Below are 17,567 nucleotides of genomic sequence, written 5' to 3'. Positions count from 1 at the left end.
GCAGTACAACCGTATTTAGCTCTTGGGAGATAACTATACTTTTTGGACAAATATAAATATCTCTCTTTGAAAAGGGGTTAGAAAGCTTTTGTCCTCTGTTTACCTCACTTCTTTTCTCTGCTGGGTAGATCCAGGAGGTTTGCTCCTCTGTCCTTCAAGGATGTTAGTGATAAACAGAAGTGACTGCCATCTGCTGGAATTTCATGACTTAGCAGGACCTTTTTATTTTTAGAAACCTTGATTTTTTTCCTTACTAGCTTTAGGGAGTTAATGTTGAACATTTGGGGATATCAGGTCTGTGCCAGATGTAGCCCATAATAATAAAAGGATTGATCTCTTACAAGGACTTGTCTCAGTAAGCTGAGGCCAGGAACTACTTGAGGAACTCCATCTCTGCCTTCTCTCCTCTTTCTCCATTTTAGTTGCATTGCTTGCTTGAAATCTCTCCAAAAAGAAGTAGACAATATCAACATTTCATGCTACTGAGATGGTTGGGAGTAGAGTGGTAACAGTCTGGGGAGAAAGGAAGTGATAGGAAACAGTTGAGTAAAGAGTAACTCTTCATAATGTAAGAGTAGGGAGTTGAGGAGAAGGTGATGGCACCCCACTCCAGTAGCAGCAGCAGCAGGGAGTTGTGTTGTAACCACTTCTCCGTGGCTTGGTCAGTGTTTTTACTCAGTTGTTGGGCCCTTCCTGAAAGTCAGGAAAGAAAGATTATACCTTGGGGCTGCAGGTTACAAGGTGGATGGAGGACCTTTAGCACTGGAGATAAGTATGAACTTAGAAAAAAAAAAAAGTGCCGGAGCCTTGGGGAGATGTGAAATGACCGGTAAGAGGACTGACTAGATCTGACTAGATGTGAAAGGAAACCAGCTGGAGGGGTAAAATCAACTCTGGGTAACCTAGGTGAAAGCTGAAATGGTGCTTTATCTGTAGGAGTGAAAAAAGTCTCCAAGAGAAAGCCTGGAAGATGTTTAGGAAGTTAGGATGTCAGAACAAAGGGATATGAAGTACTTATTTTGAAATAAGTATGTCAAAGAAGCCAAAGCTAAATTTAAGCTTGTGTTGACATCACTGTACTAGTGTTGGACAGAAACTGTCCAGTGCCTTCATTTTACAGAGAAGGAAACAGGCAAAATAAAGTTGACTCTGAATTATCTATTTCATGTAATTATGCTTGCTCCCCATGTAAATTGTTGCTGAAGTGCAAGAACAATATTCTCTACTTCAGTAATATACCCCTCCTAGCCCAGTGCCTAAATGGTGCTATTCTCAGTAGTAACTGAAAACTGCAGTGAAGAGTCCAGAATGGTGCAACTCATTCCTTTGTGGATGGAATGAGGTGGGATTTTTGAGGCCTTTTAATTACTTCTTGGTTTCCTCCTTACTGATGTTCAGACAAGAATGAGTTAAGATAACTAGTTTGTGTGACTCGGAAGTATAACTTCCGCGGTAGCCTCAGTCCAACCCTAAGTAGCCAAGCAGACTACAAACTACTCCGGGAAACTGCTTTGAAAGTGGAACTCTCTGCGGCCGAAACTACCCAGCGAAGGCCACTGCCAGCCAGCGAGGAGGGCCGCGGGTCGGTGGCAAACCCCCGGCTCCGCTTTTCCGGGTTCAGAACGATGCGCCCGGGGGCGGGGCTTGTATGTCAGTCGTAGGCCGCTACCCTGCGCTCTCCTTCTGGAGCCACGCCTTCACTTCGCGCAAGCAGCCAGTCGGCCCCGCTGGATCGCGGGCGTCGGGCGGGGCAGGGCAGGGAGACGGCTGGCTGGCTGGCTGGCGGGCTGCGGGGGGCGGGGCGCAGGCGCGCCAACGCTTCCTCGCCCAGCGTTCTCCCTGCGCGTGCTGCTGGTCGGCCCGCGGCGGCGCAGCTCGGAGCTGGCGGGGCGGGCGCCGGGAGGGGGTGGCGCCCCGGCAGGGCGGGGGCCGGAGCCAGGCCGGGCCGGGGCCGGAGCCAGGCCGGGCCGGGGCCGGAATGCCCCTGTTCTTCTCCGCGCTGTTGGCCTTGCTTTTGTTAGGGCTCAGCGCCCTCTTCCTAGTCCGGTGAGGGGATCCCGGCCACGACGGGTGGCGGAGGGGGTGGGAAGGGAAGGAAGAGAGACTGAGGAGGGGGCGCGCTGGAAAGAGGCGCGCGGGAGGGGGTTGGGGGAGTTGCGCGGGCGGCGGAGGGGGAGGGGCCGGGGAGGAGGCGCGCGACGAGGGGAGGGGTCGCGCGGGGGCGTAAGAGTGGAGCTAGCTGGAGGGAACCGGGAGAACCGGGAGATTGAGCAAGCGGCCGAGGCCTGAGAAGATGCTGAGATTGGGTGGTGAATAGGGGTGTGAATGAGGAGGGGGCCCGGCATAGTGGTTTTTCTTTCCCCGTCCGCATGCCCGTGAATGTCCCCTTCCCCGAGTGCGAAGGGCACCTGCAGCCTCGCCCTGGAGAGCCGGAACAGGTCTGGCTGCCCAGGGAGAGCGGCACTGGAGCCGGCCGGATGTGACCCCACACTGCCTTCTCTCAGACACCTGTCTGGAGGGCGGAGAAGGAGACCTTTAGGGGGTTGTGTGATGGCACACCTGACATGGATGCCTGGACTTCAACTCCTGTTGGGACCTCTTCTCTCTACCTCTGAGGTTCCTAAGGATTTGAGGGATTGCTTTCTTTGTTTCCAACTTAAACGGCGGTGCTTAGTTCGTCTGATTTCATTTGGGTGGAGGGGACACTCGGGCTAGGGTCTTGGTCAGCGTGGCTGAATGTATATGGCAGAGTGGTGTTTTGGGAGACAGGAGTATTGCCCCAGAAGATCCACCTCCAGTTCATGATCCTTTGCCAGGCTTTCTAAGACCTGCAGGGGGGGAGGGTGGCCACCCTTTGGCAGAGGGTCTTGTGAACTCAAAAGGATTTTTCTGCAGGTGGCTTGTGGTCCGGTTGGCCACCAAGTGGTGTCAGCAGAAGCTGCAGGCGGAACTAAAGATTGGCTCCTTTTTTTGGATTCAGAATGTCAGTCTTAAGTTTCAGCAGCACCAGCAAACAGTGGTGAGTCCTGGGAAACTCCTGGGGAATGTATGTGGGTTGATCTAGCTGAATTTCAACTTCTAATGTCCTTTTTAAAAAATCCTGGTGGCTTTCCTAGTTAACCCAGCCTTGCCACCCCTTTGCCAAGATGATTTTAGAGCCCATTTGAGAATACTGGAACTGATGCAAGTTCTTTCAAAAATGCTTTTGAGGCACAGGGTTTCCAGGGCATGTAAAAAAATAGGGAAGTAAAGTACAGAACAAAAATACAGAAGTAACACAGAGACCAAAGATAACGAAGATTACCATTCTAATATAAAAGGGGAAATGGCAAAAATCCATGAGAGAGAAATATTAAAGTCTAACCAGTGTCACTGAGAGGAACAAGATATAGTGCTGAGGAGAAAGGCTGGGGGAAATGGAATGGAGAATAGTGGAAGGGCTCTCATACTTCCTCCTCTTATAACCTTTCTTGTCCTGTCAAACTGCTCTGGGCTTACCTAACAGCCAGTGTACAAAGCTTCCTCTCACACTGTTTTAGGAAATCGATAGCCTGTGGATTTCCAGCAAACTCCTTAGCCATGATCTGCCGTGAGTACTCTATCTCTTCACTCTCCTCTTGGGGAATGTTTTGGGATTGTGGTTTGCATATTGAGATTCATTTACAGAGGCCCCACAGCCCAAGGAGGGAAGCAGGTTCTTGATGGTGTCTCTGGGTTAGCCTGGAAGCTGTTGTTTTGTGAGACAGATATTGATAAGTACTCTGAGACTGTCTTCCATGATTTGAGCTGTTTTTAGGGAGGATGGGAAAATGAGTATGAGGGAGGGGAAAAGACTGGTATGGAAGGGGTTTGGACCTGGTGGCAGTGAGATTTCTCTCCTGTACAGACACTATGTGGCCTTGTGCTTTGGAGAAGTACGTATCAGAACTGACCTACAGAAGGTTTCTAGCCTGTTTGCCCCGTTTTCCCAGAGTACTGGGGCGCACCAAAAGGAGCTGGCCTTCAGCCCATCCTTACTGAAAATCTGCCAGGTGAGGCTACTTTCCCACTTCCGTGGACTGAAGTAGGAATGGCTGGTTTTGGAGTTACGGGTGGCTTTTTCTAATGTACTTAAGGCATAATGCTAAGAGGTGCCTCATTATTTTTCCATTGGAAAGGCACGACATTGCCTTGATATTAATTATCACTCATCTTTGCATCTTCCTTCCAGCTGTTCTCCATTCATGTAGATTCTATAAACATCATGGTCCTCAAGGTGGCTACTTCTGAGTCCTTGTGGCATATTCAGATCAGAGAAAGCAGTTTTCTTTTGGATAGTGATGGGAAGAGGTAAGCACAGGGCAGAAGAAGGTTCGGTAACCCTGTTGTTGCCTTATAGTTGTTTCAGGCTGGGTGGATATCAGGGCTTTCTTATCAAGGTGTCAAGTTCTCTCATTCTGTGTAATTTGAGGAGAGAGGAAGATTAAGCACTTCTGCTTGCCTCGTGCCTTCCAGCCAACAAAGCTTGATTGAAGGTAAATGATGAGGAAAGGGGCCAGGTGCTCTTTTTATTTTTCCTTTCCAGGCTGAAGTGTGAGGTGAGCCTAAGTCAGATCAACAGCAAAGTTCTAAAGAGCGGCCAGTTGGTGAGTATGTCACAGTTGTTCAGATGCCTTGTTTTTCTTCTGGGCATAAAATACGAAGGCGCTCAGGGCTTGCACTCTAGATTATGTGCGCTATGGGGTTCCCTCAGGGATGTGTTCCAGACCACAGCATTTTGACCGCAAGCTCCTGACACAGTCATACCTTAGAGGCTTATCTTCCCTGTAGGAGGACACCTGTCTAGCAGAGCTCTCACTTGCCCTAAAGCTGTGTCTCGAGGTGGGCATCAGCAGCGGGCAGCTGAAGGCGATCACGGTGGATGTGTGGACACTCCATGCCGAACTGCATGAGGGCCTCTTTCACAGTCAGCTGCTGCGCCAGGGCACAGGCCTGGCCCCCAAGCCTCTTCCCGGTTCAGGTAAAGTCCCAGTCAGTGAGCTTCTTAGCTTCCCTGTTGGGCATTCTTTTGGAAGTAGAAAAAAAAAAGTAGTGGTCTCACCACCCATTTAGGTGTGATTTGTTATTTGCCATGGCCTTTAATCCTGGCCTTTGAGGATAGCTAGAGGAAAGAAGGCATTTGCTCGTGGTACGTGAAAGAACATTTAGTGAGTAATTATCATAAATGAGGCCTGAACTTTGTGTTTTGTACACGTTCCCCTACTAAATCCTCAGCATTTCACAAATGAGGAAACTAAAGTGCCTAGGAAGATTAGGTAACTTGACTGAGATCACATGGGTAGTCAGTAATAAAAACGGGGTTTGTATTATTTGGCCCAAAAGTCCGTATTCTTTTCATTATAATAACTTGCTCTCCATACTATTTTTAGTTATTTATTTTGACATGTACACACTATTACGTTTATTTGTTTTGTTTTTATCCACACTGGGTCTTTGTTGCTGCATGCCAGCTATCTGGTTGCAGAGAGCTGGGTCTATTCTCTTGTTACAGCGCACAGGCTGCTCATTGCGGTGGCTTTTCTTGTTCTTGAGCACAGGCTCTAGGCACTTGGGCTTCAGTTGTTGTGTCCCACAGGCTTATCAGTTGTGGCTCGCAGGCTCTAGAGTATGGGATCAATAGTTGTGGCGTGAGGCTTAGTTGCTCTGTGGCATGTGGGATCTTCTTGGACCAGGGGTTGAACCTGTGTCCCCTGCATTGGCAGGCAGATTCTTATCCATTGCGCCACCAGGGAAGTCCTCCAGACTGTTTTTTAGACCCTGGAGAAGGAAGTACAGTAGGTGCCTGGATCCCTGGGATCTTGGCCTTATTGCCTAAGTTTGGACGTTTGCCTAGCCTACTTTATGTGGGAACATTTGGCTGAAGAGGGATTGGCATATTGAGAGACTTGAGTGTTAAGAGTTGATGGCTTTTGTATTATTTATTGGTGTTTTCAGAGCTGACAGAAGACTTGGCTGAGCCAACTCTGCCTGGCCTGTACCTTCTTCAGCAGCTGCCGGACCAGGTCAAAGTGAAGATGGAGATCACAAGTGTGGTGTTGTCCATGAATAGTCAAAAGAGGTGAGGTCTCTCCTGACACACAAGTGTGGAGAGTGATAAATGGAGCTGTGTGCTGGGGTCTCCATAACCAGCCCAGTAGCTGCACTGAGCTTGTGTGAAGGGGGAAAGGGAGTAAGACTAGCATCCCACGTATTTCTAAGCCAGACTCTGTCTCTGGTCCAGGCACCTGAATTGGACATTGAAGCTGCTGCATTTCCTGTACCACCGTGATGAGGACCAGCTGCCCCTGCGAAGCTTCACGGCGAATTCTGATGTGGCACAGATGAGCACCGAACTCCTTCTGAAAGGTTCATGGGTGGGGTCGGGTATTGAGAGAGAACGGGAGGACCAGTCACACACTTCCCCAATGCCTTACTTGGTCTTCTTAACTCAATATCAGTGATGCAGAGGAGGGGGAGTTGGGAATGTACTGAAACTAACGAGTATTGGTGACATTCTTTCATCTCCTCGCCTGCCCCTGACCCTCTCCTAGTCTTTCCTCTCACCCTCTCCGTGTCCTCCTCTCATCTGCCCTTTGCCCTTACAGATGGGTTGTTGCTGTCCCAGAGCCGCCAGCGCATTGTCTGCCTCAACTCCCTCAAGGCTAACGTGCAGGTCTGTTGACCAAGAATCATCCCTTTTTCTGCTCTCCCCATACGTCATTGAGTCGTGAGCATGTAAAATAAAACCTGAACCCGCAGTTCCGGTGTGCTCGTTTCCAGGTGACCACCATTGACCTCTCAGCCTCCCTGGTTCTGAACACTTGTATTATTCATTACCGGCACCAGGAGTTCTCTCACTGGCTACACATGCTAGCGCTGGAAACCCAGGAGTCTAGTTCATCTGTTCTTAAGCAAAGGAAGGACAGGTCAGTGTAATCTTTTTCGGCCACTATCTTATCAGGTGGATTCTTAGATTTTTTGGTCTAGAGTGGCATCTTGTGTTAAATATGTATTTAGTTGTTTGATCTTTTTTAAATCTCAGTTTCAACAGCCCAGTCTTAACAGCAGACATGCTTTATATTTTCTGTTAGATGAGACTCTGGCAGTAGAATGAATGACAGAATTCTTTGTTTTTATGTCCTTGGTGCCCAGCACAGTTCCTTATTATATAAAATGAACATTTCTTGAACTGAACTTAGATAATCGATATCTCATCTGCCTTGGATTATAAGGTGCCTGCCATGTCATGAGTGCCCTGTCTGTGTGTGTAGTACTTGCACTGTGTCCCATAGAGGTCAGTGGTTTGTAAGTGATGCTACTTGGTGGTATTAAGTTGAATCATAAGATATACTGATATTCATCATATTTGATATATACTATTTGATACATGAAAATAGCAATTTCATCTGGTTCAACCTCATAAGTCTCTATGGATTATCACTGGGAGTAGGAGGAAGCTGATGAGTTCAATCTTTTTCTAGTTGCATCCTTTCCTAAGAATCACAACAAAACTCACCCTGCCTTTTGAGAGCTTCTGAAATCTGTAACATGATAGGAAGTTGCAGTTCTTTCCTTGTCAGACAATGAAGTCTTTTCCCCGTACAGAGCCTTTCCTCAAATCCTGGCACCTATCATCTTTAGCACCTCCATCTCCAACGTCAATGTTTCCATTCAGTTGGGAGATACACCGCCCTTTGCCTTGGGATTCAATTCCATCTCTCTGGGTAAGGCTCTGCGATGGAAAAGGAACAATTTGTTCATTAGTGGAGCTGGGCCCAGTTGATGGCCACTGTGGCTCCAAAGAAGTCCTCTCTCCCACCTTCTGTGTTTAGATTACCAGCACTTGAGACCACAGAGTATCCATCAACGGGGCGTCCTAACTGTGGACCACCTCTGCTGGCGGGTGGGCAGTGACTCCCATATTCAGAGAGCACCCCACCCACCCAATATGCATGTTTGGGGTGAGGCGCTTGTCCTGGACTCCTTCACACTACAGGTAGGTGGGGACTTTGGTGAACAGTAGCCTGTAGAGTTTGCTCATCCTGCCACGCTCTAGAGCACTGAGCACCTCTTTTGGCAGCAGATGGTGCACCTGTGCATGACAGAACTGTGTGTCGGCATGCTTCTGATGAAGTCCTGTTGTTTCTTTTCTAGGGTAGCTATAACCAGCCTCTGGGCCTGTCCAGCACTCAGTCAGATACCCTCTTTCTTGACTGTACCATCCGAGGACTGCAGGTGGAGGCATCAGATACCTGTGCTCAGTGTCTGTCTCGGATCTTCTCCTTGATGGGTCCACAGTCTGGGAAGTCAGCTGTCTCTAGGGAATCCTCATTTGGGGAATCTGTGTCGTTACTGTGGAAGGTGGACTTGAAGGTGGAGGACATGAACTTGTTCACCCTTTCTGCCCTGGTTGGTAAGTGGGACAGGAAGTGGGTAGTTTACACAGTATAGTATACAGTATGCTATACTGAAGTGGGTAGTTTGTAACCTAAGCAGATTACGCTGCTGCTCCTCACGTAATAAAATCAGTTATTCGAAAATTTTCTAAGTCAGAGGCAGGAAATGTTAAAAGGTCTTGTGTAACTGTTGGGCTTCTTGATATTTCTTAAGGGCTTACAGAGAGCAAAGTGTATAAGAAAAAACAGCTTTGATATCTGATCAGGAGAAGGAGATGCAGTTAGTTTTCTGTTTCTTTGTGTATTTAGTTCTAGAGAGAAACTGATGTATCTCTGGGGAATTGGTGGGAGTTTGGGTACTTCTTTGGCCCTGCCAGCTGTAGTTAGGTTAAAATGGGAAAGGAAAAACTTCCCTAAAACATGAGGAATTAGGTTAGGAAAGTGTGGGGATTAAGGATAACCAGAGTGAAGGGAATAAGGAAGGAAGGAGAGTGAGGACTGACGTTGGCGTTTGAGAGCCAAGCACCAACCCTGACATGGTTTCTGGATGTTAGGTGCTTCTGAGATCCGGCTGGACACACTGACTGTCCTGGGAAGTGCTGAGACCTCCACTGTGGGTGTTCAAGGACTTGTGCTTGCGCTGGTGAAGTCAGTCACAGAGAAGATGCAGCCCTGTTGTAAGGCTCCTGACATCCCCACTCCAGTGCTCAGCTTCTCCATGCTCTCCGTCACCTATCACAGCAGCATCCGCTCTCTAGAGGTAATGTTTCTATGGCAAGGTGGGGTCAGATTGGTTTTTCCCTGGCTTAGAGCATTTTCCAGTCTTGAGTCACGTTGTGAAACTCACCTGTGAGAAACGTAACGCCTAGTGGTTGGTCTTTTTTCCTGGCTTGTGTTGTACATTTTTATCTTTTAATATGGAACTTAAAATACATATAAAACCAGAGAGTATATGAACTTTCATGCAACCATACCTGACCTCAATAATTACCAACTTAGGACCAACCTCATTTAGTTAAACTCTGAGCAGTCGTGCCTGCCTTCTACTATGGGATTATTTTGAAGCAGATATCAGACATATAATTTCAACTGTAAAGATTTCAGTGCATATATCTGATATATGGATATATATATAAATAAAGGGCTCTTAAAGGTCATGCCTGGTGGCATTTTACTGAAGCACCCAGCTCATCAACGGGCTGGAAGAGATCTGAAGATGGAGGCACTGGAAAGCTTTGAGAGGCTTCCCAGTACCTTTCTTCTCAGGGTATCATTTCAGTTGGACATGGGGTCCTCTTGGAAGGAGAGTGAGATATTTCCCTGTTCATCGGACTTCAACTTCCTTTGGAAACTGAAGAGTTTCCTTTACAGATTGGAACTCAGAGGAATTTTTTGGTCTTGGAATTTAAATTTTCTCTGTCTGCTTAACTGTGGACAATTGACTTTGTTTTTCAGGCTAACAGAGTTCCTCTAATCCCTTCTTTGAGGCATACTTTCCCATAAGTCAGTTGCTATATGAACTTGTGACCAGTACTTTTTAAGAATTAAGTCAAGGTACAGTCAGCGCATGAAACATTTTCCAGTTGATTCTTGCAGTAGTTATTATACAGAAGGTGGTTGTTGTGGAAAGGTAAATCATGAGCAGAAACATAAAAGCCAAATGACTTATCGAGTACATCTGTATACTGGATATTCTCTGGTAGATACCAGAGAATTAAATGGTTTCTACTCTCAGACAATTTAGAATCCGGTTGAGGAGAACTTAAAAAAAGAGTAAGTGCTTGTAAGTATAAGTAGGAACTGTTAGCTCAGCATACTAGTGCAAAGAGGAGCAAAGCAAGGGGGTAATTAATGTGGTTGCTAGAAAAGACTTCTGAGTAGAGAGAGTTCTTGTGCGTGTATATAATAGTTCCTGCATCTCTCATGTTCTACGATGTGGTAATCGATCAATCCTTTCCTCTTGTTCTGTAAAGGTTCAGTGTGGCTCAGGGCTGACCTTACTCTGGAGCCCCCCAGATCACATGTACCTGTACCAGCATGTGCTGGCCACCCTGCAGTGCCGAGACCTACTAAGAACCACTCTTTTCCCTGAGACTGTTCCCCTTGTTGAGCTAGAGACTGCAGCGACCCCCTCTGAGCCAGAAGGCTGTCCCCCAGAGTCCTCCCCGCCAAAGCGGCTGCTAAACCTGACGCTGGAGGTGAGCACAGCCAAGCTGACAGCTTTTGTAGCTGAGGACAAGTTCATTACCCTGGCTGCCGAGAGTGTGTCCCTGAGCCGGCACGGGGGTTCACTGCAGGCTTACTGCCCAGAGCTGGCTGCGGGCTTTGATGGCAACAGCATCTTCAGCTTCAAGGAGGTGGAGGTGCAGCTGCTCCCCGAGCTGGAGGAAATGATCCTTCACCGGAACCCCTTCCCTGGGCTGCAGACGCTCCGGAACCGCGTGTGGCTCCTCTCCCTGGGTTCAGTCTCCGTGGAGTTTCCTTATCAGTATGATTTCTCTCGGACTCTGGACGAGGCCGTGGGAGTTCAGAAGTGGCTGAAGGGCCTGCATGGAGGGTCTCGCTCTCAGGCTTCTCCCAGCTCTGCCCCGCTCCCACCTGATATACTCCTGAAGGTCCAGCACTTCTCATGGGTTTTCCTGGATGACATTTTTGAGGTGAAACTTCGTGATAACTACGAGCTGATGAAGGATGAAAGTAAGGAGAGTGCCAAAAGGCTGCAGTTGCTGGATGCCAAAGTGGCCGCCCTGCGGAAGCAGCACGGGGAGTTACTGCCTGCCCGCAAAATCGAGGAGCTGTATGCCTCTTTGGAACATAAAAACATCGAAATCTACATCCAGCGCTCCCGTCGTCTCTATGGCAACACGCCCATGCGCCGGGCACTGCTCACTTGGAGCCTGGCAGGGCTAGAACTGGTGGCTCTGGCAGATGCCTCCTTCCACGGTCCTGAGCGTGTGCTAGAGCAGGTTCGAGAGCTTGATCCAGGCAGCCCTTTCCCTGCTGAGGGAATAGATCTTGTCATTCAGTGGTGTAGGATGCTCAAGTGCAGCGTCAAGACATTTCTGGGTAAGTAACACTTCTTTGTTTGCAGAGCCCAGGGTTTGCCCTTGGAGCTCCAGGGAGCTCTTTGAGCAATTACAGAGGAGCTCAGTTATATTGGGAAATGCGGCTGTTTTGGGCGTGGGTGGAGTGGGATGAGTGGACTCCTCTTCCTTTTCCCTGTTCCTGAATTTCACCCTGAAACTGCTTGGCTGAACACAGGGGCACAGCTAACACAGTCATCTTCAGGGTTGGTGTGGCTCTTGGATCTCAGTGTTATCCCCCTCACTCTCTGTTCAAGGTCTCCGTGCCCTTTTTTTGGCTTTGCTGCCAACTGCCAGCTCTTATTCTCTCAGTTGACTTTGTGAAATAGATGTAAAAATAGTGGCAGGGGGAAGCAGGGCCTGCGAGTGCTCAGTTTCCTGGGTAGCCACTGTGTGTCCTCCCTGTGTTGACAGTGCGGATAAGAGACTATCCCCGGTACTTGTTTGAGATCCGTGACTGGCGGCTGATGGGTCGACTGGTGGGCACTGAGCAGAGCGGTCAGCCCTGCTCTCGGCGGCGCCAGATCCTGCCGCTGGGGCTTCCTTGGGGCAATGTGGCCATCGAGAGGAACATGCCTCCACTCAAGTTCTATCACGATTTCCACTGTGAGTAGGGGAGGGCAGATGATTTGACTGAGATGGTGGTGATGGCTGGGGTGGGAGATGAGCTGAGGCCCTTCTGGAGTAAAGGCCAAAGAGAGGGGTGAAAGTGTATAACAGGCTGCATCCTGTGCTCCTCTGCCCCAGCGGAAATCTTCCAGTACACCGTGGTATGGGGCCCGTGCTGGGATCCAGCATGGACACTGATTGGCCAGTGTGTGGACCTCTTGACCAAGCCCTCAGCTGACCCCAGTCCACCCCTGCCCTGGTGGGACAAGAGCCGTCTTCTGTTCCACGGGGACTGGCACATGGACATTGAACAGGCCAACCTGCACCAGCTGGCCACTGAGGTGAGGGGTCCAGAGGAGCTGTTTTCTTCTGAGGATGGTAGGGCTGGGGCTTGTACAGCATATGGGGGAAGAGAGAAAAGCACTGATTTGGGAGGAGGAGGTGATAACGCTTAGTTATATCTCACCAAGTTTTTGGGGTGGTTACAGGATCCATACAACACAACTGAAAATATGCACTGGGAATGGAACCACCTGTCTTTTCACTGGAAACCCGGTCAGTTTGTGTTCAAGGGTGACTTGGATATCAACGTGAGAACAGCCTCTAAGTGAGTGAAGTAACGGATGGAGCCTCAGACGGTGTGTGGGACTCAGGGTTGGGGGAGATGGGGAGAGCCGAGGGGCCGCTGGTGACCAGGGCTGTGTTGTGAGCCAGGTATGACGACTGCTGCTTCCTTCACCTGCCTGACCTCTGCATGACCCTGGACCTGCAGTGGCTGTGTCACGGGAACCCCCACGATCACCATGGTGTCACTTTGCGGGCCCCAGAGTTCCTGCCTGAGGTGCCCTTGGGCCAGTTCCATGACTCCTACCGGGCCTTTCGCTCTGAGAACCTCAATCTCTCCATCAAGATGGATCTGACTCGGCACAGTGGAAGTGAGGCTTGGGTCTGGGGCAATGGGGAGAAAGGGCTTGGGAGGATGAGCTTAGACACTGAGGACTTCAGCTTGACCCTCTGGAGAGGGGATCAGAAAAGAGCAAGGGAGCTTTGGGGTTAGGATCCTTTTTGGAAGAGGGTTGGTAGAAGTAGAGTTCTTGGGTCTTTGAAAGGAGAGAGTGTGAGGCTTGAGTGCCATTGGGGTTGTTAAACCTCTGAAATCTGAAGCTTGGGGGCCTTCCTGGTGGTGCAGTGGTTGTCAATCTGCCTTCCAATGCAGGGGACATGGGTTTGATCTGTAACTAGGAAACTAAGATCCCATATGCCGGGGCAGTGAAGCCCCTGTGCTGCTGAAGGCCCAGCACAGCCAAAATGAAAAAAAGAAAGAAAGTACCGGGAGCTATTGCTTCAGCAGTGTGTGGTGTGCTCAGTCGTGTCCAGCTCTTTGCCACCCCAAGGACTACAGCCTGCCCGGCTCCTCTGTCCATGGAATTTCCCAGGCAAGAATACTGGGGTGGGTTCCCATTTCCTTCTCCAGGGGCTCTTCTCGACGCAGGGATTGAACCCACATCTCGAGTTAACTGCATTGGCAGTCAGGTTCTTTACTACTAGTGCCACCTGGGAAGCCCTTCAACAAGTGAATTTTAAAAAAAAAAAGCAAAACCCTGAAGCTAGGAAAGGATTTAGCTTCATCTGCATTTTTTTTTTTTTAATTTATTTGGCTGTGCCAGGTCTAAGTTGGCACGCAGAATCCTCATTATGGCCTGTGAAATTTTTTAGTTGAGGCCTGCGGCATGCAAACTGTTAGTTGCGGCATATGCGCTCTAGTTCCCCGACCAGAGGTTGAACCCAGGCCCCCTGCATTGGGAGCACAGAGTCTTAGCACTGGACCACCAGGGTAGTCCTTTCATCTGAGTTTTAACCACAGCTGGGAAATGTCTATCATTTCTTTTGCAGCTATATCCCAGCCCCGGATTCTGCTGTATAGTAGCACCCTGCGCTGGATGCAGAACTTCTGGGCAACTTGGACTAGTGTCACAAGGCCTATTTGTAGGGGAAAGCTCTTCAACAACCTGAAACCCAGCAAGAAGAAACTCGGCCAGCACTACAAGCAACTTTCCTATACCGCGCTCTTTCCCCAGCTGCAGGTCAGCTCTGATGGCGCTGCTGACAGCTGTCCACTTCTCTAGTTTTCTTGTTTTCCCTTACTGGGTGAGTCACCTCCCTGGCGCCGTCCTCGGTTCAGTGTTATGTTCTCTTGTTGCCAGGTGCATTACTGGGCCTCATTCGCCCAGCAGCGTGGCATCCAGATTGAGTGCAGTCAGGGCCACGTCTTCACTCGGGGAACTCAGCGGCTGATACCTCAAGGTGAGACCAGAGGCTCCCTTGTCTCTCCGCACCTGTCCCCTGTCCTGCTCCTCAGTGCCCCCCGCCTCTCTCTGTGCCCCACACTGGCCTTCTGTGCTGGCTTGCATGGGCCCTGTGTGCCTCCTCTCCTCAGCGGGCACAGTGATGCGGCGCCTCATCTCTGACTGGAGTGTGACCCAGATGGTTAGTGACCTAAGCCAGGCGACTGTCCACCTGATGGCTTCGCCCGCTGAAGAGAATGCTGACCACTGCCTTGATCCCTTGGTAACAAAGACCCACCTACTGAGCCTGTCCTCCCTTACCTACCAACGGCACAGCAGTCGCACGGCTGAGGAGGTACCACCTGACACATTCACTCTGCTGCCTTGCTTGTATCGGTAGCTGTCTAAGTCTGCTCAGGCTGCCATAACAGAATACTGTAAGCAGAGGGGCTTAAACAGCAGAAATTTGTCTCACTGCTGGAGGCTGGGCAGCGTGGTCAGGTTCTGGTGGGGGCTGTCTTCCTGGCTTGCAGATGGCTGCCTTCTCACTGTGACCTCACCAGCCAGGAAAAGAAGGAAGCTCTCTGATGGCTCTTCTTGTGATGACACTAATCCTGTCATGAGGGCCCAACCCTGGTTAGGACCCCATCTAAACCTAATTACCTCCTAAAGGCCCCATCTTTATAATCCCCATTATATTACATTGGGGATTATGGCCTCAACATAAAAATTTGGTGTGAGGACACAATTCAGTTCATAGCAGTAGGCTTTAGGTTAAGTCCCGGGTAATGTTCCTAACTAGGTTCTAATTATCTATGTTGTTCGTTTATGATATATTCACTAGTATGTGCACCCCTCTTTCTGAAAGTTTCTTTTTTCCCCTCTTTCTGAAGATAGTCTCTTGCTTTTCAGGAAATAGAGTAAAACTTGTTTTTTCACTAGTGCTTTATTTGGTGGTCCCTCCTCTGCCCCCAATTAAGGAAGGATTTTGAGATGAAATTCTTTTGAGTCATTTAAAATACAGTGGATAGAGCTTCCCCAGTGGCTCGGTGGCAGAGAATCCGCCTGCAGTACAGGAGATGCAGGTTCAATCCCTAGGTCGGGAAGATCCCCCGAGGAAGGAAATGGCAACCCACTCCCGTATTCTTGCTTGGGAAATCCCATGGAGAGAGGAGCCTGGTGGGCTATATGTAGCACATGGGGGTCGAAAAAGAGTTGGACACAACTTAGTGACTAAAAACAAACAATAACACTGTGTTTAAAATACAGGGGATATAGTCAAGAGTGTAATATAATACACACACTAAGCCCACGTAGTTTTTCTTTCACTCAGTTGTCTTGTATCACTCAGAAGAGGTCTGTTATTCAGCAAGCATATTTGTTATCTTTGCATTTGTGGTTCAGGAGGAATGGTGGGAATTTCCATGCAACTCTGAGGTCCTTTCCCTGTTTCCTAGGAGCCCTCTACTCGAGTTGGGGATTCTGCCTTTCACACACATCAGCTGCACTTGGTAGATTTACGGGCTTCCTGGACAACCACCAATCGGGACATTGCCTTTGGTTTATATGATGGCTACAAAAAGGCGGCTGTGCTCAAACGTAACCTCTCTACTGAGGCACTGAAGGGGTTAAAGATTGATCCCCACCTGCCAGCCAAAAAACCAAAGCAGAGTGTTCCTTCCAGTGCCCCAGCCCCACCTCCTGTCAGCACTCCCAGCTTCAGTGGACAGCCTGATAAGGGGTCTTCAGGAGGTAAGCTGGGAGAGAAGACTCTGAAGGGTTAGGTTTAGAATATGTATGTGGGCTTGAACAGGAGTTTGAGAAGGACTAATTCTGGGTGGTTCAATCTGTGTGTAGAGATGAAACTGTTATTTTTCCATATTAGGCCACCTAAGTCTTACATAGCAGTGCCAGGTGGACATTAAAGGGTCTGGTTTATGGGACTTCCCTGGTGGTCCAGTGGTTAAGACTCCATGCTTCCATTGCAGGGGGCATAGGTTCAATCCCTGGTCAGGAAACTTAAGATTCTGGCAAAAAAGAAAAAAGGGTCTGGTCCTTTGGCCAGGAGAAGAGGATCAGGAAGGAGTGATGACTTAGTCAGAATGACTAAGGAGAAGAAACAAAGAATTAGAGAATTATTTTGTGTTTTGATGAATTTGTTCAGTCAATAAATATTTTTTGAATACCTCATAGGCACAAAGCACTGTACTGGATTTAGCGAGAAATATATATGACATTCTACTTGCCTCGACAAGTTTATCATCTTTGAGCTAAGATTAGTTCATTTACTCACTGAATCAATCACTCATTCATTCATGGATTCACTTTTTAGCTTTACTGACGGTTTGTAATGTACTAGACATGTGACCCTAAACATTAGAATTGTAAAGATGAGGGGAAGTTTTGAAACTAAGAGTCGTGAGGAACTTCCTGGGGGTCCAGTGGTTAAGACTCCGTGTTTCCACTGCAGGAGGCGTGGATTTGCCAGGTCAAGGAACTGAAATCCTGCGTGCAGTGCAGTGCAGTGCAGCCAAAAAAAATAAGTCATGAAAATGCTTGGTAGGAATGTTTAAGAAGAAACTATTTAAATGAGCGTAGGAAGTCTAGAAAGGCTTCACAGAAAAGATAATATAATTAAGATGGGTCTTAAAAGAGAGTAAGACTGATAAGGGGCTTCTCCAGTGACTCAGTGATAAAGAATTCACCTGTAGTGCAGGAGATGCAGGTTCGATTCCTGGGTCAGGAAGATCCCCTGGAGAAGGAAATAACAACCCATTTCAGTATTCTTGCCTGGGAAATCCCATGGACAGGGGAGCCTGTCGGGCTGCAGCCCATGGGCTTGCAGAAGTCAGACATGACTGAGAGGTTTAATAGGCAAAGAAAAGGAAGAGGGCATTTTAGGGAGAGGGAATAACAAGTACAGAGGAATACAAGTTTATGATGAGTTTAAAGACAAGGCGAAAAATGCTGAGTGCCACTAGAGAGAACTTACAGCTTATGTGAGTTCTTAACTGTAGTGAAGGAGGCCCTATGGTCAGGGAAGGGTTTATTGAGGAAGTAGCATTTGAGCTGGACTTAGAATGGTTTAGTAAGGCTGAGTGTGGTTTAAGCATGTGGAAATGAGGAGAAAGGGCACTGAAAGCCAAGGGAATATCTTGAACAGGAGTGGAGTTGGT

The 17,567-nt window shown here is 48.6% G+C and overlaps 1 protein-coding gene and 1 long non-coding RNA gene across 11 annotated transcripts in view; one reads left to right on the top strand and one right to left on the bottom strand.

The window, feature by feature from the left end:
• The first annotated feature begins 1,911 nt into the window (after nucleotides 1-1,911).
• BLTP2 (bridge-like lipid transfer protein family member 2) overlaps nucleotides 1,912-17,567 on the top strand; it is a 33,134-nt gene continuing 17,478 nt past the window's right edge. For 7 of the 10 annotated variants that reach the window (XM_061390528.1, XM_061390526.1, XM_061390523.1 and 4 more), the window contains exons 1-24: nucleotides 1,912-2,046; nucleotides 2,896-3,019; nucleotides 3,540-3,589; nucleotides 3,887-4,031; nucleotides 4,211-4,329; nucleotides 4,565-4,625; nucleotides 4,810-4,999; nucleotides 5,974-6,097; nucleotides 6,260-6,384; nucleotides 6,624-6,691; nucleotides 6,778-6,944; nucleotides 7,624-7,742; nucleotides 7,851-8,014; nucleotides 8,173-8,431; nucleotides 8,969-9,174; nucleotides 10,388-11,480; nucleotides 11,912-12,103; nucleotides 12,245-12,447; nucleotides 12,595-12,713; nucleotides 12,821-13,041; nucleotides 14,000-14,190; nucleotides 14,311-14,410; nucleotides 14,544-14,746; nucleotides 15,849-16,143. In XM_061390528.1, coding sequence (XP_061246512.1) covers nucleotides 1,979-2,046; nucleotides 2,896-3,019; nucleotides 3,540-3,589; nucleotides 3,887-4,031; nucleotides 4,211-4,329; nucleotides 4,565-4,625; nucleotides 4,810-4,999; nucleotides 5,974-6,097; nucleotides 6,260-6,384; nucleotides 6,624-6,691; nucleotides 6,778-6,944; nucleotides 7,624-7,742; nucleotides 7,851-8,014; nucleotides 8,173-8,431; nucleotides 8,969-9,174; nucleotides 10,388-11,480; nucleotides 11,912-12,103; nucleotides 12,245-12,447; nucleotides 12,595-12,713; nucleotides 12,821-13,041; nucleotides 14,000-14,190; nucleotides 14,311-14,410; nucleotides 14,544-14,746; nucleotides 15,849-16,143 — 4,606 coding nt within the window. In that variant the 5' untranslated portion in view covers nucleotides 1,912-1,978. The remainder of the gene's footprint in view (nucleotides 2,047-2,895; nucleotides 3,020-3,539; nucleotides 3,590-3,886; nucleotides 4,032-4,210; nucleotides 4,330-4,564; nucleotides 4,626-4,809; nucleotides 5,000-5,973; nucleotides 6,098-6,259; nucleotides 6,385-6,623; nucleotides 6,692-6,777; nucleotides 6,945-7,623; nucleotides 7,743-7,850; nucleotides 8,015-8,172; nucleotides 8,432-8,968; nucleotides 9,175-10,387; nucleotides 11,481-11,911; nucleotides 12,104-12,244; nucleotides 12,448-12,594; nucleotides 12,714-12,820; nucleotides 13,042-13,999; nucleotides 14,191-14,310; nucleotides 14,411-14,543; nucleotides 14,747-15,848; nucleotides 16,144-17,567) is intronic. The other 3 variants (XM_061390521.1, XM_061390530.1, XM_061390529.1) reach the window with 3 other exon arrangements.
• On the bottom strand, nucleotides 7,365-15,853 carry LOC133231877 (uncharacterized). Its single transcript, XR_009731261.1, has 2 exons — nucleotides 14,867-15,853; nucleotides 7,365-7,750 (listed from the first exon to the last, which is right to left on the bottom strand). It is a non-coding gene; the product is annotated as an uncharacterized LOC133231877 (long non-coding RNA).

This window comes from Bos javanicus, chromosome 19 (assembly GCF_032452875.1).
Source record: "Bos javanicus breed banteng chromosome 19, ARS-OSU_banteng_1.0, whole genome shotgun sequence".
Classification (NCBI taxonomy): Eukaryota; Metazoa; Chordata; class Mammalia; order Artiodactyla; family Bovidae; genus Bos; species Bos javanicus.
The sequence above is the reverse complement of the archived record's forward strand: the minus strand, read 5'-3'. Positions and strand labels throughout refer to the sequence as shown.